General features: G+C 37.6%; 1 protein-coding gene across 1 annotated transcript in view; it reads left to right on the top strand.

Moving 5' to 3' along the window:
- Positions 1-27,305, top strand: part of PARD3B (par-3 family cell polarity regulator beta) — a 1,353,776-nt gene that overhangs the window by 1,111,784 nt on the left and 214,687 nt on the right. Inside the window, exon 19 of the mRNA XM_043998182.1 lies at positions 9,608-9,718. Within this exon, the coding sequence (XP_043854117.1) occupies positions 9,608-9,718 (111 nt within the window). The remainder of the gene's footprint in view (positions 1-9,607; positions 9,719-27,305) is intronic.

Here is a 27,305-nt window from a genome sequence, read left to right as displayed (position 1 = left end):
AGTGATAGAATAACTTAAACTCACTCTGGTAGTGGCAGTTAATAAGCTTTTTATGGTCCCCATGTGGACTTGAAAATCATACCTTATTAGTATCTTTATCTTTCTTGCTCACTCATTCACTCTTATTTTCATTTAACTTTAATTTCAGGCCTCTTTTTCTGAATTTCCAGCCTTTTATAATGGAGTGCTCCTCTAATAATCTATGAGTGCATTTTTCATTTGCCACAAAATTGTTAGCAAAAGAAACTGTTCTGTGATTTAAAGATCACTTAGCTATATTTACAAATCAGTCTTATCTACCCTTTTTTAAATTATTTTTTTATATGTCCTTCATTTTACTTTCTGTGCCCCACAGAATTGTTTTTCATTTATCCAGTGGTTCTAATTCCATTGTGTTTCCTAGTTTCCCAAAGTGAGAAAAGCTAATTAAGCGGAAGTATCTTCAACCCTTAAATTTAGGAAGCAAGCTGCTTAGGCCTCTGACCAGCAGATGTTTCATCCACTTAGGCAGAAATCTCTGGATTTTGTGGGACCTCCCTGCTTTTTAAGCCTAAAAGCAAACATCAACACACTAGAGATTTGAAGATTCCCAGTTCAGGAATGAAAAGTAGCCAGGACCATAGATTTAGGAATTACGTCTGAGATGCTCAATCCCAAGAAAGGTATTTACCATCCCAGGGAAAATTAGTTGTTTGAGGGTCAGTTGGGAAGGAGGTGGATCCTTAAAGAAAGTGAGAGATAAAGCTCTCTGAAGAATTAAGAGTATTCATTGTTTTCTTAACTATTCATTATTGTTGTGGGCCCCAGTACCCCAGAGGGGTACATCAAGGAATCTTCTCCTAGAGAAACTAAACCAGAGGACAGATAGCCTAGAGAGATAAACCAGATTGGACGGAGCTAGCTTCGGGACCTCCACCCTTCATTCTGATCTCCCTTACCCCTGGGGAGATAACTCTGGGTGTGGCTGCGGCCTTTGTGTCTAGAAGAGAGATGGCTTGAGAGATCCATAGCCACCCCTCACCCAATTCCTCTAGCCACCACCAATGGGGGATGGTCCTCCCTCACTAAAGGAACTTTCCACAGGCAGGTCTACCCCCATAAGTCCCCTATAAAAGTACCTACCAGCCTCCTGCTCGAGGAGTTTGGTACCTCAGAGCCACGTGCTTTGTGCCTTTCTTGCCAGAAGAATTCCAAGGATTTCTCTTGGTTTCCCTTCCCTTCCCTTCCCTTCCCTTCCCTTCCTTCCCTTCCCCTTCCCTGCCCTTCCCTTCCCCCTTCCCTTCCCTTCCCTTGCCCTAAATAAACTACCATCTTATTCTAATTGCTTTTTGTGTGCAAAAGGATGTCATTCTTTAAAGAGGAATTCCTAAGAACCCAAACCCCGTACCCCATTTTCCCATAACATTTATCATGAAAATAAGATACAAATAAGTCCTAGAAATAGATGGATGGATGGATGGATGGATGGATGGATGGATGGATGGATGGATGGACTGGATGGATGGATGGATAGGTTAGGCAGGCAGAGCAGACAGACAGATGACAGCTTGTATATACATACATACATTGTTAAGGTATATAATAACATATGTGTATATTATATGTTTCATATGTGTATATATTAATTATACCTATACCTATACATATACACATTTACCAGTAAATCTAGAAAAGAACATGTAGGTTAGAAATTCCATTTTGAGGATTCAGCTATTTGACTCTATTTGTGTTTATTGGTGAGATTTTTGAATTCATGATTCTTCTCAAATATTGGGGTTTTCTTCAGTGACTAAAGCATAAATTGTGCAAAGAAGAAAAGCATCCAGGCAGTAAACGCGTTTCCAGGTGCATGAGCTTTGACAATAGCATGAGTCACTCAGCTTCTACCTTTGGACAGATCCCATAAAGCAAAACCAGTATCTACTTTTGCATGTGGCAGCCTGGACTCACAGGGTTTAAAATATTGCCCTTCCATTGTGAAAATCAAGCTAATAGTTTTATAGCATTCCACTCCCCTTATTCATAGTCACAGGCACAGCCCTAGCAACCAGCAGCAAACGTGAGGGTTCTTGGGAAAAAAAGAATGTTTCTTTTTCCTTAGCAAATAAAGACTTGTTTGCAACAAATGTTGGTTGGTTCACTATTGTATCAATAGCATAAGCATCAGAGTAACTGATAATACTGCCTTTGGGGGGTTCAGGACAAAACCCCCTAAAAAACCTCCTCTAATTAGGTAATTTTCTCTTCATTTTTTATCAGATTCCAGTAGTTCCATCACACAATAGAAAGAAATTTGCTGGGTGAATTTTAAAGAAAGGTGACTGCACAAAAACCATAAGAGACTGCCATTAGAAGGGAAGTTAATTTCATCAGCATCTGCATATGCTAATTCAGAACCCAAATTTAGAATATCTCAGACAACAGTCAACATTTTATGGGAGGGTTTTAGGGTAGGGCTGTGGAAATGCAGGCCTGTGGACTCACTCCTGTTTTTGTTTCAACCATTTCAGTCTGTAGGACTTGTAGACATTAAATGACCATTAAACAAGACAGTGAGGACTGAATTTACCAAGCTTGGGGAAAATGATGTGCCAATGGAGATGTTTACTATTTACTTCTGCCTTTATGAATTGGATCTCCAAGGTTGCTTTGGTGCTCTCCTAACTTCCTTTTCTGTACCTTTCCACTGCATTCTTCTATTACTTTTTTTTTTTTGCAGGGCAATGAGGGTTAAGTGACTTGCCCAGGGTCACACAGCTAGTAAGTGTAAGTGTCTGAGGTCGGATTTGAACTCAGGTACTCCAGAATCCAGGGCTGGTGCTTTATCCACCAAGCCACCTAGCTGCCCCCCACTGCATTCTTATACTCCTCCCTTTGCTGCTTAGGATCCCAGTGCTTTTGTGCTATTCCTCTGACTACCTTTACCTGGAAAAAGGTCCACTTTTTAGCCTCCTTAATTACCCCTCCCTACCCATCCTCTCCTCTTCAACTCAAAACTTCCATTCCCTTCCATTCTAGTCTATTGACCTCTGGTAGAAGTTAAGAGAAAAGCATTTCTCATTTAACCAATCCCCCTAAGGTATGAATGACACACCCATACATATCTTGTCAGAGAGGAGCTTCAAGGAAGAAAGTTTGTTAACCTGAATGAGTCTAATTGATAAAATTTCAGGCAGTATAATAAAGTGAAGTAAAAAAAAAATTCAGACAGCCTGAGGGAGATATTTCTGGGCTGGAGGAATTTCTCCATAAACTTTAAATGGTACCTCCTGGTATGGTAGTAGTATATAAACTTTTACCCTGTAGGTTGGTACTTTTCTCCTCCCCTCTTCATTATAATGTTTAGCTCATTGAGGTCACATAGTATTAACTGACAAATTTTAAATCAAGTTGCAACATATAAGAAACAACTACATGAATATGTATGATATATGTCTGATATATCAAAATACAAATGAAAAATAAATTAAAGGATGGTTATTCACTTTTTCAAAGGATTCATCATAGGAGCTTTCCTTAGTGCATTTTTAAAAATGTATTATTTCTTTCTTTTTAATCCTCGGTGCATTTAAAATGTGATCCAACGTAGCTTACTCTCAATTACCTGTGGTAACGGGGTCTTAGGTGCTATGGCTAATGGAAATGCCTAGGAAACATAAAATCCTGATTTTAGCCTATAATTTCTACATACTCCTTTGTGAAAGCTCTTTCCAGAATTGTTAACAGGTAAATGGATTGATTTATTTGAACTTCAACTCTTCTCTTCGTACTCCTAAAAAGGATACCAAAAGAATTATGCAGTAGGGAAAGGAAAAACCAATGGTTTGAACAACAAACTAAATTAATCTCCCTTACTACCACCACCACCACAAGAAAAAAAAAAGTTGACAATGTGAAATAGGAAGAGTTTGTATATTCATTTAAATTCATATAGTAGAGTAGATGAGATGTTGAAGTGGAAGGTCAAGACATATGGATTAAAGTTCCAGTTTTGCCAGGTTCTACTTTTGTTACCTTAATGATGGGCCTCAGTATTCTTGTCTATAAAATGGGAGTGGGGATTGGAATTAGATTAGCTCCATGATCCCTTCTGTAATTCAGTTCTATTTCTGGTCTGCTTTCCACTTTGCCAAAGCTTATTTTTGTCTTTTGGGAACTGATTTGTGACCATTATATTTGTCAAATGAAATAAATTCCTCATAGATCATGGCCCTTTTTGCTTGAAACTTGGACATAGGATCCCATACAGGAGTTGATCCATTTATCATTTTTGTGGCTTTGCTTGATTTGACAGCGATTGAAACTTATTGATAAGAGAAGCCATTGCTTTACAGCTGCATTTCCCAAATGGTTCTGCTGAAAGAATCCTTGACACATGATGTAAATAAGAGTTCCATGAGAAAATGTCATTCCTAGGGATATTTTTTTTTCCTCTAAGATGTTAAATGTGAAATTACCTACAAATCCAAAATATATGTTCTATGAAGCATTTTTTTTAGTAGGGACATAAATTTAATTTCTTCCCGTTTTTTCCCAGATTCTTCTGACTAGCCCTTTATCTGGAGAGTATTACAAATCCCCCTGTTCTATTTATGGGTTGCATCACAATGGTTCAAATCCAACAATGCTCCATGGCCAAATTAATTTGGAAAACACTGATTTATGGAATGTGTATACATCCCTCACTTTCCCTATCTTACATGCTTTCCCATTCTGTCTCCTCGGTACCACTAAGCTATTTTTACTTGAGAGAGTGAAGAATAATTTACTAGCTAAAGCCATAAAGAGCAAAGTGTGGCAGGTGCTAGGATATTGCCTCTGCTTTTGCTATCAGGATCTTTTCCATCTCTGATCTCCAAGGGTTTAAAAGAAATCTACATAGTTAGAAGAAGACATTTGGAACATGGAAAAGAAGCAAGATTTCAATCTAGCATTTATAGTCTAGCATTTTTATTTCAATGGTGTTTATATCTTTTTTGGGGGGAGAGACTCATTTCATTTTAGACTTCTCACAATGACTCATTCTTCTACCAAGCATCATTATCATAGGGAAAGGTATTTGGAGATCACAGCCTCTGATTATTCAGCTATCAATTTACCTGTCATCTTTACAAGTATGACTCCCAAATTTATTCTCTTCCACCTTGAACTCCCTCTAAAACTCCAGACTTATTACAGGTCTCCACCTTGATACCTCATCAGCACCTCAAACTTAACATATTAAAAACCAAGCTTATTCTCTGCCCCCCCCAATCCCCCAAAACCTATTCCTCCTTCCCATTTCATTGCTTCTGAGTTTCTGAGACACCCTCATTCAATTTCCTATATCTGAACCTTTGATTTAATTCTTCCTCTTCCCTCTCTGGCACTCTAGTACCCGATCAGATATCAAATCCAATCTATTCTACTCCATGGTAACTTTCACACTGCTTCCTTCCTTGCTATTTCCACTGCCACTTCACTAACACATATCCTCATTATTACCCTCTTGAACTAACACAAGAGCCTCTTAGAAGATCTTTCTGCCTCCACTCTACCCTCTCTTCATTTTTTTATCCTTCATACCACTTCCTGATTAATCTTCTTTGTGCATAGAAATAGTCATGTTATCCCTCTGGTGGATCCTTATTCACTTTCAAGTTAAGTTCAAGCTAGAGTACATTGTCATTGGAGTGAAGAAGGGTAGATGAATATGAGAAACCTTGGGGAGGTAAATTGATAAGACATGGTAACCAATTGAAGATGGAAGGTAAAGAAAAGGAAGAGTCATGAACAAGTCCAAGGTTCTCTACTAGGGTGAAGAGGAAAATAGTGGTTTCCCTAAAACAAATAGGGAAGAAAACAAACAACAACAAAAATACAAATAGGGAAGTTTGAGAAGTGGAAATGGATAAGATGATTGCTTCTATTTTGGATCTTTTGAATTTGAGATGCTGGGAAATTCAAGTGGACTTTTCCTTTATAGATATTTGCCAATGGAAAATTAGTTCAGAAGAGAAATCAGGACTGGATATATAGACATGACTGTCATATACATAAAGATGAAAAAGGAAATGATGAGATCTCTGAGAGGAAGAGTATAGAGAGAATAGATGTCCCTTGGAGGTACTCACACTTAGTTGGGAAGAGATAGCTAATGATCTAGAAAAGATATATAAGACATGACAATCAGACAGCTCAGAAAAGAATCAGGAGAGAGTAGTTTCATAGAAATCAGTGGAAGACAAAAGTTTCTAGGAAGGCAGGGGTGACAGTGTCAAAAACTGCAAAAAGGTCAAGACCATTGAATTTAATAGTTAATAAACCAACGATAACCACCAAGAGTACAATTTCAGTCGAGTATTAGAGTCAGAAATCAGATTGAAAGGTCTGAGATGTGAGTGGTTCATGGTAAAGAAATGAAGGCAGTGAGGATGGACAATTTTTCCAAAGGGCTTTTCAGTAAAACAGCAAAGAGCTGCAGAATGGTAGCTGGAGGGGATGGCAAGACCAAGTGAAGGGGTGGGGGGTTGAGTGTAGTAACTGGGGTTGTCTGTTCAAAGTTGTAAAATAGGCTCCCCAGACAAAGCCATGCCAGGCTCAAGGTACTTTGGAGGTCTACATCCACTCAAAACAGTAGCCTGTGAGCATCCACCAATGTATTTTCCTTTAATGGTTAGCCAGAGGACACAATTAAAAGCTAAGGAATTTAATGAAATAGTATAAGAAAAGTAAGTAATAAAACATTTCCTAGGGTATAGTTATATATCATGTGTAAGAAAGTAGGCACAGATAGAAAGCACATACAGAGGGAACATATGTGATGAGGGCATACGTACGGAGATGAAATGTGTGCTGTGTTTCCAGTCACCAATGTCTTCTGGTTTTGTTATTATGCTGCGCCTGCTGCACATGCTCCCCAGTGATCTCCACTAGGTGGATCATCTCTGACTTATGTTGGTCTACTGCCAAGCTTAATTCCATGGGCAGTTGGCAGAATTTCTCTGTTTGCAGCTTCCGGCTTCAGCTGGAGTCCTTGTCTATGGTGATAGCTCTTCCTCATTAGAAGAGTGGACTCTGCCATGCTCTTTTAGTTTAAAGTCTGGAGACTTGGGGCAGCTAGGTGGCGCAGTGGATAAAGCACTGGCCCTGGAGTCAGGAGGACCTGAGTTCAAATCCAGGCTACACTTAACAGGTACTAGCTGTGTGACCCTAGGCAAGTCACTTAACCCCAATTGCCTCACCAAAAAAAAAAAAAAAGTCTGGAGACTTTCTCCAGCTCTTTCAGAAAAGCAATAGCCTTTATGCTTGGCCCTATGTGAACAGCAACAGAGGGAGGAAAACCCTCCAGGATTTTTTATTCCTTTTCACAGTGTCCTGTCTGTTCCAGACAGAGTCCTGCCTAGAATGGGCTTTTTTTTTTTTCTTTTCAACAGATTGTTTGTCCCAGCTACCAAGCTCTTTAGAATAAAGAGAAGAATGTTTTCTTAACTAGGAAGGAGGCCCTTTGATTTAATCTATTTTTTGAACTGCACTTCCTAGTTTGGGTTTCTTTTTAAAGATCTCCCTATCTTAGTGTGCACAACTTTATGCCTCTCTATTGGTTTGACTACAACTAGTGATTGAATGAAAAAAAAATTGTTAAGTGTTTACTATGTGCCAACCACTGTGCTAAGTGGTGGGAATACAACTAGGAAAAAAAATTTGATGAGAATTCCTACCTTCAATATCACCCTTTAAACTGGGGAGACAACTCAGATACAAGATTTCAGCTGAAGGATAGAAGAAAAAAAAACCCTAAATCCCAAGAGTACAGTGACAATGTTAATGGAAAGACCCAGGGTTCATTAGGATGTACCTGCAGATAACAGGGCACTGGAAAGCATAGTGGCAGGGCAGATGGTAAGGCCTTAAGGACTGTAAGATGCAATGGCAAGGCAGATGGTAAGATATAATGGTCCTCCATTTCACTGGAAGGCTTGTAGCTCATCCAAGTGGTATAAAAAGCCAATTACACTCAGTTTACCCATGGGCTGTGGCTGGATTCTGATGAAAGATGTCTTGCTGATATGTCAGCCGGGAGAGAGGGAGTCTGGTTTGGGTGGCCCAGAGGTGCTGGGAGAAGGAATGAAGGAAAGGCAAAGAAGAATGGCATCCCCTGGATGGTGAATTCTTCCCACCCAACAGTCCAACTGGTATCTAGTCACTATCTTCACTAGAAGTTGTTCTCTCAACTGCCAGACCTCTCAGGGTTCAGGGCCCCTCATTCCTCAATTCCAAAAATCACATCGTCATTCCCAATCAGAGAATTTTGGAAAGAGGAGGATACAGAGACAAAATAAAGTTCAGGAGGCAAGAAATTTATCTTACCCTTGCCTAGCCAAATTCCTATCTTCATTATATCAATGTAGCCAGCAAGTCCTAAAGCCTTGTCAAGCTTTTAACTCTCTTACATTAGGATAGGGAAGATGAGCTTGGGCAATGATAGAATGTGTTTTGGGGGAGAGTGTATGATTAATGAAGCAAGGTCCCAGAGGAGACGAAAGGAGGTGGGATCAAAGGCACAAGTAGTAACATTATCCTTGGCAAAGAAAAGGTTCAGCCCTTCCTCAGGGCAAAGGAGGGGAGAATATTTCAAGATGTAGTTTTGAGATGTGGAAGAGAGAGGTTGAGGGAGCTCATGACAAATTACTCTGCTTTGCTCAGGAAAGTAGGTTTAGAATGGGCTACTTCAAGGAGCATGACCAGGGAAGAGGAATACCAGGTCTAACATGAGAATCCATTTGACATTAGATAACATAAATTTTCAGTAAAACCAATTGAAAGAGTTGTGGGACTTTCTTCAGTGACATTCAGCTGCTAAAGAGGAGAGGATGAGAGGGATGGTAGGGGTGACCCTGGGTTAACAATTAGTCAAGATGGTGGCATAATAAGAAAATAAGGGAGTCAAAGGTAGAAGATTTTACATATTTGAACAGGTCTATATGAGACCAAGACCAAGGGAGGAAAGGGAGGCCAAAGTAGGGGTGATGGACTAAAAGAACAGGCAGAAAAAGAAACTGAAGGTTACTGAAGTGAGGATGAAGAATAAGTTTAAGAGTGAGGCAGAAGGAAAGTTAAGATAGATTTTGCTCAAAGAGAGTAATTTCAGAATGCTAGTATAGCTATGGCTGAGATCTAAGATCTATTTCTCTGAGTGGTTGAGTTATACTGAAGGTCCTTAGATTTGGGGTTGATAAAATGCAAGGTCTAGGTATTCAAGAGGATGGCAGCCTGAATATTAAAGTTCTTAAGTATTAGGGATATTTGTGTGTGTTTATATATACACACACACATATACATATATACATACACACATATACATACATATACATATATGTATACATATGCCTATATATTTAAATAAACTTATGAGGTTGTTTTGATGACAGTGCTTTACAGACCTTAGAATGCTGTGAGGATTTGAGTTATTTCTATTATTGTTATGTTTTTATCATCTGTAAAACAAGTTTTCTATTACTATGGAACACTGTGGTTTAGCAAGAATCATTGTAGCTAAGAATAACTATGAGGGTAATAGAAATACCACTAATCACCTCTTATCCTTTCCCCCTTTGTATTTTTTCAGATTTGGGAAGAAAAAAGAGGATAAAGGTGGGAAAAATGAACAGAAGGGAAATCTAAAGCAAGGCATACTCCAAGAAGAAGAGCTAGAGAAAATGAAGGAAGAACGTGAAAGGTGAGCACAACTATTGTTTTCCATTCAGACATACCCTTCGTAAGAGACTCCATCTAACATTATTGAACAATGATAGCATTCATTTTTTTTTCTTTTGCTCCAACTCTGTAATTCTGTTGGTATTAGGGAACTCCTGGTGTGGACTTTCCATTCACTGATAAAGATTGGCAACTGTTATGTAATTGATGGTTTCTGAGCTGCCTGGGGCACTGACTTGTCCAGGATCAAAAACTAGTATGCAAGGAAGGCAGGACTTAGTTCTTCCAGATACAAAGCTAGCCCTTTAGCGATCAAGTTGCATTACCTTTTCCAAATATAAATGCACCCAATCTTCCTGTAATACTGTTCCTGTGGAACACAATACTCCCTATTTTAATTTAACATGATGCTTCTTGGAGCCAGTTAAGAAAGGTAGACAGTTTACATATATTTGGACAAAGCCTTGACCTTTCAGAGATTCAGAGAAGTGGAAAAGATTTATATCTTCTTCTCCAACCATTAACTGATGGATGGATTTCTTTCTAAAAAAATATCTAACAGGAAATTCATGAGGTATCTGACAGCTTTTCAAGTAGCTCTAGCTATTAGTAAATTCTTCCTTATATTGACATGAAATATTATTTTCCATAACTTAAAAGAACATAGAATCGGGGGCAACTAAGTGGCGCAGTGTATAAAGCACCGGCCCTGGATTCAGTAGTACCTGAGTTCAAATCCGGCCTCAGACACTTGACACTAGCTGTGTGACCCTGGGCAAGTCACTTAACCCCCCATAACCCCGCAAAAAAAAAAAAAAAAAAGGAACATAGAATCTAGAGTTGAGGGAAACAGTGAGGTAGTAAAGAGGATGGAGAGCTATCTATAGAGTCAGGAAGGTTGGAGTTCAACATTCCCAACTCTTCATGACCCCATTAGGAGTTTTCTTGGCAAAGATACTGCAACGATTTATCATTTCCTTCTCCTGCCCAATCTACAGATGAGGGAACAGGGTTAAGTGACTAAGTGTCTGAGGCCAGATTTGAGCTCAGGAAGATGAGTCTTCCTGACTGACTACAGGTCTAGTGCTCTAACTACTGTGCCACCCAGCTGCCCATATGTATGAGTGTATGTACACAAAAAGTTCTTCTTCTTCTTCTTCTTTATTATTATTATTATTATTATTATTAAATTAAAGATCATCTAGTTCAAACCTCTTTCTCAGATAAAAGAAATGAAGGCCAGAGGGGTCAAATGTCTTGTCCAGTATTATAAATGGATTAAACAGCAGAGCTACAATTTCAGCCCAGGTCTTCTTATTCCAAACCTGTTGCCATTTTAAATATACGACCAGGTTGCCGTTCTGGGTCCCAGTTCTGTTCTATGGATTCCTTCAAAATAAAATCAAATCCCTTTTCTATATGTCAGCCCTTCAAATAGATGAAGACAACACATTGATCTGAATACACTTTTAAAATTTAACTTTTTTTCAATTAAAATCTCTTTTCTCTCACTCTTCCATTCCTTCACTGAAAAAGAGAGAGAAGTAAAACCTTTGCAACAAATATGCATAATCAAGTAAAACAAATTCCTGCATTGACCATATTAAAAATGTATTTCATGTTGATCAGCATTCTTTGGTCTTTCAAAGTTATTTGTCTTTGCAATGTTGTTGTTATTGTATATTATGTTCTCTTGATTCTACTCACTTCATTCTGCATCAGTTCACAGAAGCCTTCCCAAGTTTCTCTGAACCCATCCCTTTCTTCATTTCTTATGGCATGGTAGTATCCCCTTACATTGATAGAACATAATTGCTTCAGTCATACTCCTATAGATGGACACCGTTTTTAGTTTCCAGTTCTTTGCAATCACAAAAAGAGCTACTATAAATATTTTTGCGCATGTGGGTCTTTTTCTTCTTTCTTTGATATCTTTGGGTTTGGTCCATTTTTAAGGGGAGAGGGGAGAAGGAAATGAGTATTTATTAAGCATTTGCCCTGTGCTATGCCTTTTAAAAATATGCCGTTTGATTCCCACAACAACCCTGTAGGTTGTAGGTGGTATTGTTTTAAAGCCACTTATAGTACCAATCAACAGGTAGATATTGATCACCAGAGCATGGTGAGTGTCAGTGGAGAAACTGTAAGAGCAGAGCTAAGAAGATAGCTTTTCGTGAAGATGTAAAAGAAAAATATAATTTTTTTCAGGACTTTGAATATATTTTGTGAAAAAAAAATTAGCCTCCCATGCACTTTATATTATCATATAAACTATGTTATTGATAATTCAGAAGACATGCTAATGCCCGATTTCAATGTATTAGTTGTAAAAGATATTTGCTCAGGTCCTAAGAAATGATTTAAACAACATGAGGCTTCAGCTAATGATAGTGGCCTTAAAATTACTGCACTGTGTTCCTGATTTTTGTCACACTCTTGTGTGCCTTCTTTATTTTAAACTGCTGACTCCCAGTTTGGATACTGGCCATATGAGAAGTGTTCATCCTTCATTGTAAAGAAGCCAGTGTCTTTTATTAGGCTTCTGGCAAACCTGGATGTATAGAGCCCATCTGTTATAAGGACCGGTTTCCTTTACTAAACTGTTGGCAGATCACAAGGGATGAACTCTTTTTTTGAGGAATTAATGTTCCAGTTGAAAACGAAGTAATCACCCTCTACATTTCTTTGATATTAACACTGGTACTTTGCTCAAGTAAAGGCCATATTTTAAAGCAGTTAATTGAATATTCATATTTCCCCTAGATGATTCTTTCCTTTCATAGGTAAAGGAAGTCTGGAAAGAACCTTTAAAAAATATGATGAAATTAGAAAATAATTTTAAGTACTGGATTCAGTTTTCATAGCCTGCAAAAACAGCATCGTGCACACATGCCTGGCACTTTTGAATGCCAAGCACTGTACTAACTTTGGGGGATACAAAGACAAAAACAACAAAGGTTTGCCCTCAGTAAGCTTATGATCCCCTGGGAGGAAATGATGAATACACAAAAAAGTAAAAACAAAATAAATCCATTATCTGGGATGCTAGGAGGCCCTAATGCCTGGGAAACAGGGAGAGGTTTCTGGTAGGTGGTGACACCGAGTATGAGAAGACTCTCTCCACTTGCCTTGGCTTTCTCTTAATTATTCTCTTCCATTTCAGAAAAAGAATCATCTCTTGTGATACTGAGTATGGGTAGTGAGAAAGTCCTATCTGTTTTTTATGATTTCTTGGACACAGCATTTCAGGATTACCTCCGGTTAACCTTTGAGGCCCCTGCTGTCACCTGTTCCCATTCAGATGGTTGACTTTATCGATATCGAAGTGGAGGTGGGGATGGGAGGAGGGGGGAACTATTTAGTCCTTTCTAAGGTTTTGAAAGGTTGATAAGCTCAGTCACAGATTCAGTGAAGCAGTTAAAAGGAAATCAAGGTTTTTATATTGTTGTTGACTATCCACCTAGACAAAGTTGCCCCAAAGGCAGCAGAGATGAATTTTATAATGTATCCCAAGAGTCAGTAATCCTGTAATGTAAAAAGTAATTCAAGCTAAGACTTTAATGCATATATTGGCAAGGACATCTACACAGCCAGGCCCTAGTGTAGATCTGGCTGCTTCTCCGACTTCTCTAGCTGCAGCTCGGTCTGCATCACAGGCCCCCTCATCTTCAGAAAGCCAAGCTTCCCATTGGTCTGCCAAAGTGCAGACTTCACATTTTTTGCAACTCAGTTCTTGCTCAGGGATGGAAAAAATCAGAGTGGCTGTAGAACCGCATGCCAGGTGGAAAATTGATAACCCATAAAATAAGGCAGGTAGTCTTTAAGTAAAAGATCATTTCCTTCCTGAATTCGCCTTTAGAAAATAGCAACCCCAGGGAATTTTGTTCTCAAATGCTAGACTGTAAATTAACCCAGCCTGGCTATTTGGGCTTCTGCTTCAATTTTCTTTAAATATGACTGCTCAAAATATTCAAAGACCTGTCCTGTTAGCCTCCATTTATGCCACTTCCCAAATGTGAAAACATAAAACATACCTGATATGTGTTTCCCAGAGATAGAACCATTCATTTCAGGTGCTGGTAGGGGGAAAAAAAAGTCAGAGTAGCCAATTTTAGGTCTGGGTGCGAGAGGATTAATTTCAAGGACATTTCAACATCTTAGCAGCTGTGGGCCTTGGGTGGTGGTGGAGGCTGGGTTGATAAGTAGTACACATTTGGCATGCCTCCAAGTGCTGGAGTCCTATTACCAGGATCTCCAGTGAAGAATATCTACTTGATCATCCTGTAGTGAGCAAATTCACAACTCTTAAAAAACTCAACAAGCATATTACTCCTCTAAGGCACTTCTATATTAAAAAAGAATGGGATAATATTTAATAAAGTTCATAGACCTTTTTTAATAATATAATTTAAAATGCCTTTCTTAAACTATCTCAAGAAAAATTAACTATGGAATGGCTACAGATATTGCATTCTCTTTCTGTCCTATATTTCTGTGTATTATCTTCTTGTTAGATGATCAGTCTTCAAAATCATTGATAGCAAAGGATAGTCGAAGCCCTTAAAAGATTCAAATAGCATACAGGCCACATACCACCCCACTCTCCCCAAACCTATCCTTACCATTGCCATTTTGGGCTTACACATTAAAAACAAAGAGGTAGAAATCTTATCAGTGGAAAGACCGAAGAATTTTTTTTTTTTTTTTTTTTTTTTTAGTGAGGCAATGGGGGTTAAGTGACTTGTCCAGGGTCACACAGCTAGTAAGTGTCAAGTGTCTGAGGCCGGATTTGAACTCAGGTACTCCTGACTCCAGAGCCGGTGCTTTATCCACAGAAATATTTTTAAGAGGCAAAATGTGGCTAGGACATTAGGATTAAACTTTGCTTTTTGTGTGAAAATTACTAAAAAAGCTTATTTGCCAAACCATAATTTTCAATAAATTGGCTTCTTAAGTCTCTACCCTTGGCAACCCCAATCAGCTACCCTTCTCATTCTTCTTGAATTCAAATCCTGGAGACAAAAGGAACTTCAGAGATCAACTAGTCAATGCCCTACCTAAAGCATAAACCTCTTCTACAGTAGCCCCAGTGAATGGTCATTCAGATAGTGTAGGAACTTTTGCATCACCTGTGATTAGAAATTCACTACCTTCTAGTGCAGCCCACCATGTTGTCCCAAAATCTTTTGTTAGAACAAATGGTGAGAATTCAGTCTTACATTGGACCTCTGAAGTCAGACCACTATCAAATACTAATTCTAAGAAACATGGATTACTTATTGAATGACAAAATACAATTCTTGGTGCATGTCTTTCTTTGAAAGTTTGGTAGGGTTGTTTTTTTAACTGATGGACTGATATAATATACCACCTGTTTTCTCCATGAGAACAAAGGAAACCCCAGTACTGTTATTTTTTTCTGTATTTTTGTTTTAATGTATCTTCTTGATCCATTTCTTTTTTCCATATCTCATTCCCAGGGGTTGTAAATGTTTAGATGTTACAATGTTGTATAACCATGTTGGAGTGACTTGGTAAGTACAGAATCCAGTGGGAATATAGAATGTTCTTTAGTTTTTCCTGTCTGAATAATGGTTACCATTAATAGATATTTATACATAATAGAAGAATCTCATCCAAATTTCACCTTAGACATCTACAAGTTATATGACGTTGGTCATGCTTTTAACACCTCTAAGAGTATAAGTTACAGAAAAGTCAGACCTGCATTGGTGGACAGAATTTCCTCAAATAGAAATGCCTATACAATGAAAGCATTGGTCTAATCCCTAGCCCCCTAATTTGACTTAATTTACCTTTTCTATAATGTTACTGCAAGGACTGCACATACCATCCTTGTCCATAGATTTGAAATCAAAGTTTCATGCCCATGATTGTTTGGAAAGATTTTTTTTTTTGCCTACTTTTTGCTGCCCTGAGTTGCTGACATATCCTTCCTGGTACCAGTCAAATAATTCATTGTACTTAGGCTCCATTTTAAACTAACCCATCATTTTGTTTAAGCTTCACTGAGTTTGACCATAATAAAACATTAGTGTGAAGGGTCTTCATCTAGAAGGTAAAAGAGAGAAGTAACCATTGTGCCCACAGATCCTTTCTCTAAGAATTTTTATCAACCTGAAGTACATTTGCATTTTCAAAGCATCCAGTCTGTCATTTCAGGATCTGAAAACATGGGCTTCTTTTAGCCAACCAGCAAAGGCTGGAGTCATTATTATTTTTAACACTAGGGTTTTTGTTTTGTTTTGTTTTGTTTAACTTAACAGGAAAGGAGTCAGAGTAGAAAGTAAGGAACTTACTTAAGTTTGTAACCTGAAGATGATCAAACTAGCCAGACCAATGTATGAAATATATGACTTTCCCTCACCTTTGCCTAAGCAGTGATAAGGCCTTTTCAAAAGTAAGTTAAATGAATATCAGTTTAGAAGAATTATTTTCCCTGTGTTTGTATAGGTTTATTTTGCTAAAGAATTTCCATTGGGACCAATATCTGTCTTATCCTAAGATTTAGCAGTCAATACACTGGAATAAAATATCACTAAATGAACATTTCTTACTGACATTAGTATGATTTTAATAGATAACAAATGACTTATGCATATAACCTTTCCTGGTTTAGCATATAAGTAGCTAGTTTATTCAATAATGTTTCTATTCATCTTATTATCATTTTAGTAGGATAAACAATGAAATGGAAAAAAAAAGCTAGCACTGTAAGTTTTTGAACTGAGAAATATGAAAACATATGGCTCTTGTTTTCAGCAAGAACCCAATGCCCAAGTGAGAGTGAATCTAAAATTTGGGAAAGTTAAATGGTTTCAATTTCTGAATTCAAGGTTCTTAGTTTTCTCTACTTTTAGGAAGCTTTCCAAAAATTGCAATGAGCTTCTCCCTTTCCTTATCAGCTGCTGCGCTTGTTGCCTATTCCCATAGTTTAAATCAATACATGTGTTTTTGATATTTGGCAAACCGAGATTTAATTCTGCAGCTGCAAGTTCCCCACATAAACGAAATGCATCTTACAGAAATAAAAACATTCAGAAACCATTTATAGATTGAGAATACTTGGTGGGTGAAAATCTATTCCCAGCCTCTCAGCATTTTATTTAATTATGGGAGATTTTTATGTTACTGGAAATTGAAATGAAAACCAGAAAGGCTAGAGTTTAAGATTCCATCTAAGAGTTGTTCAAAAATGAAAAAAAAAAGAAGATTCCTATTTTATGCTAAGTCAAAATGTAAAAGAGCTCAGTGAACATTTATGAATTAATATTTTCATTATAAACATGAAATGACTAAAGATTTCATAAACCCAATGAAAGACATATACGAAGGGACACTTTTTCAGTTAGTAGGATGATCTGTAGGAATTAATGATTTATCTAACTTTTTACATTGAGTTCCACTCTTGTCAATTCCCATGTTTGAGCACATGATTATTCTTAAAGGATTAATTCAATATGACTTTACTCCTCATGGAAGAGTCCAGGCCATTGTAGCATAAGTTGAGCCTGTGGTTTTAGACAAAATAAAGTTCTGGACAGAATCCCAGTTTTAATAATCCAAATTTATTATTGCCATTGAACCCTGATCAGATCATGGACTGGATTGGATCCCAGTTTTTTAAATGCCCCAATTTATTGCTGCCTTGGAATCCTGATGAGAATACACCTTGATTAAGGCTTTGGTTTAAAAATAATAATAAATAAATCCAGTTAATTACCTTTAGGTTCTTCTTAGATCATCACAGTAAAGAGTGGTATATGTAAGCTATGAAAAATATTACTAGGTGGTGTTGCTAAGGCCAAGATCAAAATTTTCATTTGCACTGACTGAATGAAGCTATCAGGTTCCATTTTCTCATAGGGCCCAAATTTCTCACTGAATGGAAGGGCTGTTTTGCTAGATCCCTATGAACCTCAATGATATGAGTGGTAGAAGTTGCCTATTGTGGCTTTCCTGAGAATGAGATTCAAAAACAAAACCAAAAACAGAACGCTCAGGCAAAAGAACTGAGAAGGTTGGAATTCCTTCTAGGGCCAGCTTCCAGAAATCTACCTCTGAATTTATCAGGAGAAAGGATCAGGTTTTGGAGGGAAAGGAGCAGATCTATCTATTTATTTACTTTTGTATCACCATTCATCCAAAGAACTATGGTTTAACTAAATACCTATACCCCAGAGGGAGGGTTTTCTTCTGCTATCCCAATACTTTGCCAGCATTTTGCATGAGCACAAATCCTTTTATGGAGCTTAAATCACTGTTAGAAGTGCTGGAGGAGACTACACGTCAACTGAGCCAACCTGATGCATAGCATGAATCATTCGACCAGCATTCTTTCCAATGGCTATTTAGCCAAACTTCTGAGGCTAAAACCCACCATCTCTTGGAAAAATAGAAGAAATAAAACACCATCAAAGGAAAAACTCTTTGGAATGACAGAGTATAGGATTAAATGATACCATAATATCATTGAAATCTATATTAAAAAAAAAAACTAATTAGCTTCAATTGTTTTAGTAAAACAATTTAGTATTACTGAAAGTTGTGCTGACTCAGTGATCCATTGTTCCCAGCCCTGCTTGTCAATCAGTGTTGGGGGGAGAAATCACCCAGTCTGAAGCTTTGTATCACCTGCTGTTCATCATGTAGCAAGTAAATCTCTACTGGTTTGTACTGGGCAATTGTCACATATCTGCTATTTTGCAGAGGAACTGAGATGCAAATGGTCCATCCCCTTTTGCTTACCTGGACCTATTCAAATTGTCTTTATCTCATGAAAGTTATCAATAAAAGCTGGCTCTGTCTTGAATCCCTGGCCAATTTCCAGTGAACAGCCTGTCAATGTGTTGGTGCTACCTTTTCATTCTCTTTGTCCTGAGTTTTGCTTCCTTAATCAGGGCAAAAGCCAGAACAAAAAATTTTCTGTTTAACAGTATGTTTGGGCTAATAAAGATGTGGCAAAGAATTGTCAACTGTGCTGACCTGGTCTATTTAGTACTATTCCCTGGCTTTCAGTAACCTTCTATTTTGTAAACTAATCTAGGTACAGATGTGTTGAAATTATACAGGGTGGGCCAAAAGTCACAAAGTCATGAAGGGGTTTCAATATTTAATAACTCCTTTTTTTGTTTTTAATTTTCTTAGCATTTCATAGAATTATACACAGTATATATAGGAAATACATATACTTGCGAAATAAAGAAAAGTAATTTCCAGAAAGTTATTAAAACATCAGACACCTTCATGAATTTTGGTCCACTCTGTATATTGAAGGGGAAACTAATTTTGTACCTTTTCTTGCCATTCATACAATTTCATTAATGTGAGTAAAAAGGACATTGTTCCTTTTAAATAGTTGTCTAGTGTTTAGAACTAAGTGAGTTTTTTCAAATTTTTTCATTATTTTTATTTTTCTGACTTTGGACCACTCACTTCATATAATCTATATGTGGCATTTTCTTCCCTTCATCTGTGAAATGGGAATGATAGCTTCCATATGTCTCTATTTTATATTTATACTTGCATTTCTCATTGATGAATAAAATATTTTAAATTACTTTAAGCTTCTTGGAAGAGCTATATGAAAAAAAATTTTGAATATAAAGAACCCAAAATGATTTATTAAATTAATACCCCTGTGCCTAAGTAATGTCCATAACTTATTTGGGGGTAATAAAATGTTCCTGAAAAAAAAATGCAGATAAAGCAGATTATGCTTTTCCATTAACATTTTCAAATTTGGAAATGTTTTAGCTTCATTTCTGATTGATCTTCATTTGGCAGTAGTTCCTAAAACATAACACTTCTCTCTTATCCTACCAAAAAAAAAATTGGCACAAAATATTACAGAAAAGAGGAAGCTGTTACTTGAGCCAGCATTCATGAAGACTGCTGGTTGGGTTAGGACAAGATGGGACCCCTGGAATCTGCAAGTTCATGAACTGTATCTCCACAGTGTGATTTTGTACTTAAATTCATAAAATGACTGTATTTGTATTACTTTAACATTACTTTAACATTAGTTGAATTATGGTAGGGACACATGTCTTTTGCCTAACGTTTTCAAGTGTATCCTTAGAAGGCATGGAAGACAAGAATCTGTGGCTTCCTTCACCCCTACCCCATGCTATTATTTTCAGATATCTAATCAAACACCTTGTATTATTCCTGAATTGATTATCAGTAAATACAAAAATGAAGCTAGTTTCTTTCCCAGCTTCAGATTTCCACTTCTTTCTGGTCTTTGTGTATTTTTGGTTTGTTAGTTAGTTTGTTTGTCTAACTATTGGAAGTTAAGGCATTTGGATTGAGGAAGATGGGAGGAGGGTATATTCGATCCTCATAATGGTGGTGGTGGTGGTGGTAATGGTGGTGGTACTAGTAGTCAGTAGTTAGTAGTAGTAATAATTAGCATTTATATTGTGCTTTTTAAGATTTTCAAAGTGCTTTACAAATTTTATCTTATTTTATCCTCACAATAACCCTGGGAGGTAGGTCCTATTATCTCCACTTTACAAATGAGGAAACTGAGGCAGAGAGGTTAAGTGACTTGCCCAAGGTCAGACAACTTACAAGTATATGAGGTTGAATTTGAACTCAGTCCTATAGTTGTAGGACTCTGTCCACAGCACCAATTAACCACCTAATTCAGGACCGGTGAGGAATTTGACAAGTAGAATTTATGGAAATGAGATTTCTTGTGACTACAGTCACTAGTGACAATAAATCAAACTTATAGAGCATGTTTAAAAATTCCATGAGGTAGTATAAGTATTGTTATTCCCATTTTATAAAGAAGGAAATTAAGGCTCAAAGAGTTTAAATGACTTGCCTGTATTTACTCACCTTAGGAAATGCAGGTGGTAGAATTCAGACTCATGGTTACTGATGTCAAGTATAATCAATCCTCTTCCCAGTGTGCCTTGATGAGCCTCAACATTTTTGGAAAATGATGGAAGAAATATAAATGATAAATAAATGACTTTACTCACTCCAGTGTTCTACCCCAAATTTCCAAAGGTCCAAATTTTAGCCTTTACAACTCTACATTTCCCCCTATCTGAGCCATCTGAGTATGCATTTCACTTCCCTCCCTGTGGATCTTTGTCTGGAACATTTCCCCAGTCTCCGCTATGCTGTTCCAGTGGAGACCCACATCCTTGAAGGTCCATCTCAAATACTCCTTGCAAAATCACAACCCCTCCCCAGAGGTGATTCATTTGCCCCATGCATTTAAATAGTTTCCACCATTTATGTGGCATTTATCATATTCTTCTACTTTTAACTATTTATTAACCAGATCTCATTTTCTCAGCCAAATTGTAGGTTCCCAGAGGGTAGAGACTATGTCGTGTTCACTTTGCATGAATAAAAATATAAACTTTTTCTTCTGAAGAGGACAGTGAGTTGCAGAGAAAATAGAAAGAAAGAAAGACAACTCAAAGTGGAAAAGGCTAATTTGATGCGTAAAGAGGGAAAACAGAAAAATAAGATTTTTTTCACAATCACTAAAATTGCATCAGGACCCATCCAACCGTGCTTAACTGGCAGCATTACAACAGAAATGAGTCAATTAAGTACTGGAGCCAATGTTGCTCAGCCCATCATGCCTATTGACACCTGTTTGACTATAGAAAAACAAAAATCCTGAGAGACTAGAGTGTAAAGTGAATGAGAATTTATCCACTTCACAAGCAAATGAAAGTGCTGTGGGCCCAGAGAATATTTGTGAATTGGGATTTTTTTTTTCAGAGCTCTAAATTTAACCAGCTGGAATTACTTTTTAAGTACCGTCCTTTTCAACCTTTTGAAATGAAAGATTTGCCTTTAAATGGGAAATCTGCATTTGATTGTAAAGATGAAACACAACATCCTTAGCTTATTCTCCACAAAAGCAGAATCTTTTTATACCCTACTTGTTCTGTCAAAATCACTATTCCAGAAATAAATTTCAGATGAGCATGAAAAACTGTGCATACGTGTTAGTATAGAGGATCACCAAAAAAATGGTAACTATTTCCAGTGCGCCAAATGTCATGTAATGAGATTCTCAGGAGTGGGATGTTACTAAACTGTGGGCCCACAGTCAAGAGAGCAGCCAACATTCAAAGCCAATATGCTATGAAAGAATATATACATGGTTATACTTAATCTTCTTGGTTCCAGTCTTTTCTCTTCAACTAGACTGTAAACTTCTTTCTTTTTCTTTTTTTTTCTTTTTTTTTTGGCGTGGGGCAATGAGAGTTAAGTGACTTGCCCAGGGTCACACAGCTAGTAAGTGTCAAGTCTCTGAGACTGGATTTGAACTCAGGTCCTCCTGATTCCAGGGCCGGTGCTGGTGCCACCTAGCTGCCCACTAGACTGTAAACTTCTTCAAGGCAAAGCACTGCCTTTTACATCGATTCTCCTATAACTTAGAACTGTGCTCAGTACAAAGAAGGTGCTTAATAACTTGACTTGGCTTGAATAGAGAAAAAAATGAGTAACATTAGAACAAATTATTGTGCAATTAAGCCTGTTGCTAAAAAAAAAAAAATCTCAGTAGTCAAGGGGCAAATGAATCATTGGCAAATGTAAGTGGTAAAGGGGCAGCTAGGTGGCGCAGTGGATAAAGCACTGGCCTTGGATTCAGAAGGACCTGAGTTCAAATTCGGCCTCAGACACTTGATACTTACTAGCTGTGTGGCCCTAGGCAAGTCACTTAATCCTCATTGCCCCACCAAAAACAAAACAAAACAAAACAAATTTACATGGTAAGAATACATGATTGGACATCTCTCAAGAACTTGTTTACTTTGAACAGTTGTTATTTAGTTGTTTTTCAGTTGTGTCTAACTCTTCAGTACCCTATTTAGGGTTTTCTTGGCAAAGATACTGGAATATTTTACCATTTCCTTTTCCAGCTCATTTTACAGAGGAGGAAACTGAGGCAAACAGGGTTAAGTGACTTGCCTAGGGTCACACAGCTAGGAAATATCTGAAGCCAGATTTTAGCTCAGGAAGAGTCATCTTTCTGACTCCAGAACAGGGACTCTATCCACTATGCTATAATGAAGTGACAAGAAAAGGAACTTTTAAAAAAAGTAATGCAGTTTTTGAGGGCATCCTGTATACACTTATTTACACATCATTTTTCTTCCCTTAAATGTAAACTTGAGAGCAGAGACTGCTTTTTCAGGTTAGTTCTTTGCTTCCAATGTTTTCTTGCCAGTAATAGACACTTATTAAATGTCAGATTAGGAAGAGGGGGGAAAAAAAAGAAAAAGTGGTAGAGAAAGAATTGCTTAGATTAAGCTTTTTTCAAAACGAAAGTGAACTTTATTATTGATGACATTGGCAGTTGAATTAAGAATTCTATTAGTGATGATATTAAAGCTGGCACATTTTCAATTCAAATGGACACTGAAGACATGGACATAATTGACATTTATTCAATATACTAAGATGTATCGTGGGGCCTTTGATGTCCATAGAAAACAGCATACTATAGAAAATATATTCCAGACACTTGAAAATCTTTTCAGACCAAATTATGTCTTTGAAAAAATGTATAGCATCTTCACCTGATAAAGTATCATAGTAGATTTGGCGGGTTTTAGATTATGTGCCTGGTTGTTTGGTCATAGTAGATATAAGGATGTCAGGGCAGCCTAATTTGCTATTTGAACTTTTAAATTTCTTTGCCACATTTTGTGACAGTCACATATTATTAAGGAAAACACTATAATATTCATTTCATACTCCTCTTCAGAGAAACAGGCTGATAGTACAAAAAGGTACTTTTAAGAAAAGTATTTCTGGTTTTTGAGTCATCTAGTGAGTGGTGTCAAACTCAAATAGAAGTGGGGGTCACTAGTTGGTACATAAACCTCGCCATTGGGTCACGTATTGATTTGGTTTTAAAATGTAACATTATTTATGTTTTATTTTAGTTTTCCTTATTTTATTAAATACTTCCCAATTACTTTGGAGGGGGGGCAGCAATGAGGTTTAAGTGACTTGCCCAAGGTCACACAGCTAGTAAATGTCAAGTGTCTGGGGTTGGATTTGAACACAGCCTCAGGGCCGTTCTTTATCTACTGTGCCCCCCTCCCAAATTACATTTTAATCTGGTTTGGAGCTGGGTGGGAAGGGGCAGGGTGTTTGACACCATTGGTCTAGTTCACCATTTGTGACAACAATGTGAAATCAGACTGATGAGTTGAGTTACATGTCAGTCTAGAGTTGTGATTACTCCGTGCCCAACCATTTCTGAAAATGTTTATTTCAGCTACATCCAATTAAAAGCCCTACCAGACAAGAGGAGCCATGACTCAATTATAGACCCAGAGAGTGGATTCAAAAGTAATCAACCCCCTCCCCCCCCCCCCCCCGTGGGGATTTAGCAGATTTTTAGAGATGCACAAAGAACCTTAATTTCATGGATAAATCAAGATCATAATGCCAAGAAATTTGATATTGTGCTGTTATTTCCTCCCTCGCTCATGTGCATGAACTTAAGATATAAATTCATAGAGGTGGTGGAGATGTAAGTGACTGACCTATGGTGCTTCAGTGTTTCAGGGGGTAATTCATCGAAAGGGGTACATTGCAATCCACCTACACCTTCTCATCCTAGACCTTATCTAGGTCTTCCTATAAGTCCTCTAGGTATGTGTTGGGGGATGGGGGGTGGGGTGGGGGTTCTTCTCTCTTTCTACATGTCTGAACATGGCATAGATAAAGTAGAACTTGCAGCTGTCCATTACTTATCATTCATTCATACTCTGTGACTGACCTCCTTCTTCTCTAGGCATGCATCTCTCTGATGATACCCTTGAAAGCATTGACCCTATGCAATTTCCTCTTTGTTTATATGTTATATAGCCTACTCACATAAACTTCCATGCATCTCCCATTGCCCTGTGGCAATGTAACACATAACTCAAACCAGCCTAAAATACCAAGTTAGGTCAACTCATTGATAACCAATGAAAAGATGTAGATGAAACATCCATGATATACACAGTCCCAAGATGTCAGTACCAGAATTAACTCAGTAGCCACTTAGTAAAATTCATACCTGAGGGGGCGGTTAGGTGGTGCAGTGGATAAAGCACTGGCCCTGGATTCAGGAGTACCTGAATTCAAATCCGGCCTCAGACACTTGACACTTACATCTGTGTGACCCTGGGGCAAGTCACTTAACCCCCATTGCCCCACAAAAAAAAGAAAAAAATTCATACCTGAAAAAAATAATCTCCATCATCACCTACCTGAGAAGCAATTAGCCAGCATTTACTTAAAGACTTCTAGTGAAGGAGAACCTATAACCTCCTGAAGCAATCCATTCTATTTTTGGATAACTAATTATTAAGAAATATTTCCTTTTACCAAATCAAACTGCCTCATACATTGCTCCTACTTCTGCCCTCTGAGCAGACATACACACACATACACACATACACACACATACAACACACACACCGAATATATATGCATATATATATGCAATACATATGAAATAATGTGGAAAAGTGAATATATATATATACACATATACACATGTTGACTTTTCCACATTAGAACCTTTCAAAAATCCTTGAAAACACTTATGTCTCCTCTCCCCACCTCCTGCCACCACTAACTTCAAGCTAAACATTTCCATTTCCTTTAATCATCTCATATGACATAATCTTGAGGTGCTTTACCATGCTGATTCCACTCCCCTAAATACTCTCATTTATCAACATGTACCCTTAAACTTGGCATCAAAAAATGGACTTAGTACTTCAGATGTGTTCTGACCAGAATGAAAGACAATGGGACTATCGTGTCATTATTCCTGAACACTCAGAATCTATTTGTTTTCTTTATTGATCACACCATTGAGACATACCAAATATTCATCCCACTAGAAGCCCCCGAAGTTTTTTTCAGACAAACTGCCATACTACTATGTCCCTCTCATCTTGCCTGATAAAGTCAATTTGGGGAACCCAAGTATAAGACTTTACCTTTATCCCCATTAAATACCATCTTTTTTTTTTTTTTAATGTGAGCCAATGTTGCAATCTTCTTTTTGAATACTGATCTTGATAGCTAGTGTGTTAGCTATCCCTTTTGGTTTTGTGCCATCTGCATATTTGATAATGGTGTCTATGACTTTATCCAAGCACATGGTCAACCACTGGGACAGTCTGTGAAGACCTCCTATGAAGCTGATATTAAACTATTAATGATTACTTATAGAATCCCAGTCAGTTTTCCAGTTCAAAATCCACTTGATTGTACCGAGGGCTAGCCCACATTTCTCTATCTTTTCCACAAGGCCAGCATGAAGGACTTTATCAAATGACGCGCTAATAACTATGTAAATTATATCTGCAGGATTCTACTAGTTTAGTAATCTTGTTCAAAAAAGGCAGAAGACACTGGTCTGGCATGACAGGAATGGCCTATTCTCAGCGAAGTCATGTTGGAGCTCTATGGGATCACCACTTCCTTTTGTAGAAGGATACTCACCAACAGACTAGCCACCCTTCATTTTCAGACTGTGATCCTGGTGCCTTCTTCAGCAGATGAGTTTCTCCTGGAATCACTATTTAGAAGACAGGCCCATACCAGCAATCTTTCATTGTCTAGAGTCCACTACCATAGCCCCACATGAGTACTACCCCTCACATACATACGTGCACTCACACACACACACACACACACACACACACACACACACATACACACACCCTTCTTTCAGCTCCCTTTTACATGTTATCTTTCCACATTAGAATGGAAGTTCCTTAAATAAAGGACCCCCAGCTAGCTTTCTTTTTTCTTGTATTTATATCTTCAGCATTTAGCATAGTACATTACAGGCTACATATACTTGATATACTTGCTGACTTAACTATACCTTAATAATAGATAATTGAGTTTTGCTGATAAAATTAAGCTCATGAACCTATATTGTACAATTCCACTCTCTTCCCATTTAAAAAAAATAAGGACATTTGCCCTCTCCAATCCTGTGATACCTTTCTCATTTTCCATAATCAGAGATCACTGACAATGATTCTCCTCTCCAATCCAAAGGTCACTCTTCTTGGCAGAGAAAACAGGAACAAAGTAACAGGATGCAATTGCTGAACATCTCAGGGATCAATTTGAAGCACATCTTATTTCAGATATCACATATATACATACATATAAATATTTATATGTAATATATGTATATATATCTGGTATTTTATGTACATATATACATACATTACATACATACATGTATGTGTGTTTATGAACCTTGAGTCTCATAAGCTCTACTGTGCCTGAGTTTGCTTATTTGAAAAATATTGTGACCTAACAAGCTATCAAGGTCTGATAAAAAAATTCAGAACCCTCAAAGATGAACATAGCAAGAGATATCTAGACACTCTCTATCAAAGGATTGCGAGCCAAGGAAAGTTGAGTCTTATAAAGAAAGCTACAAATGTCACAATTTAAAAAAAATTCCTGACAATTTATTATACCTTTGTAGTATGGGTGACCAAAATCTCCTTAACACAGCAAAAGCTTTGCAACAGTGTTTTTAAACCAAATGTACCTGATCA

Source organism: Dromiciops gliroides, chromosome 3, assembly GCF_019393635.1.
Source record: "Dromiciops gliroides isolate mDroGli1 chromosome 3, mDroGli1.pri, whole genome shotgun sequence".
NCBI classification, from domain to species: domain Eukaryota; kingdom Metazoa; phylum Chordata; class Mammalia; order Microbiotheria; family Microbiotheriidae; genus Dromiciops; species Dromiciops gliroides.
The sequence above is the reverse complement of the archived record's forward strand: the minus strand, read 5'-3'. Positions and strand labels throughout refer to the sequence as shown.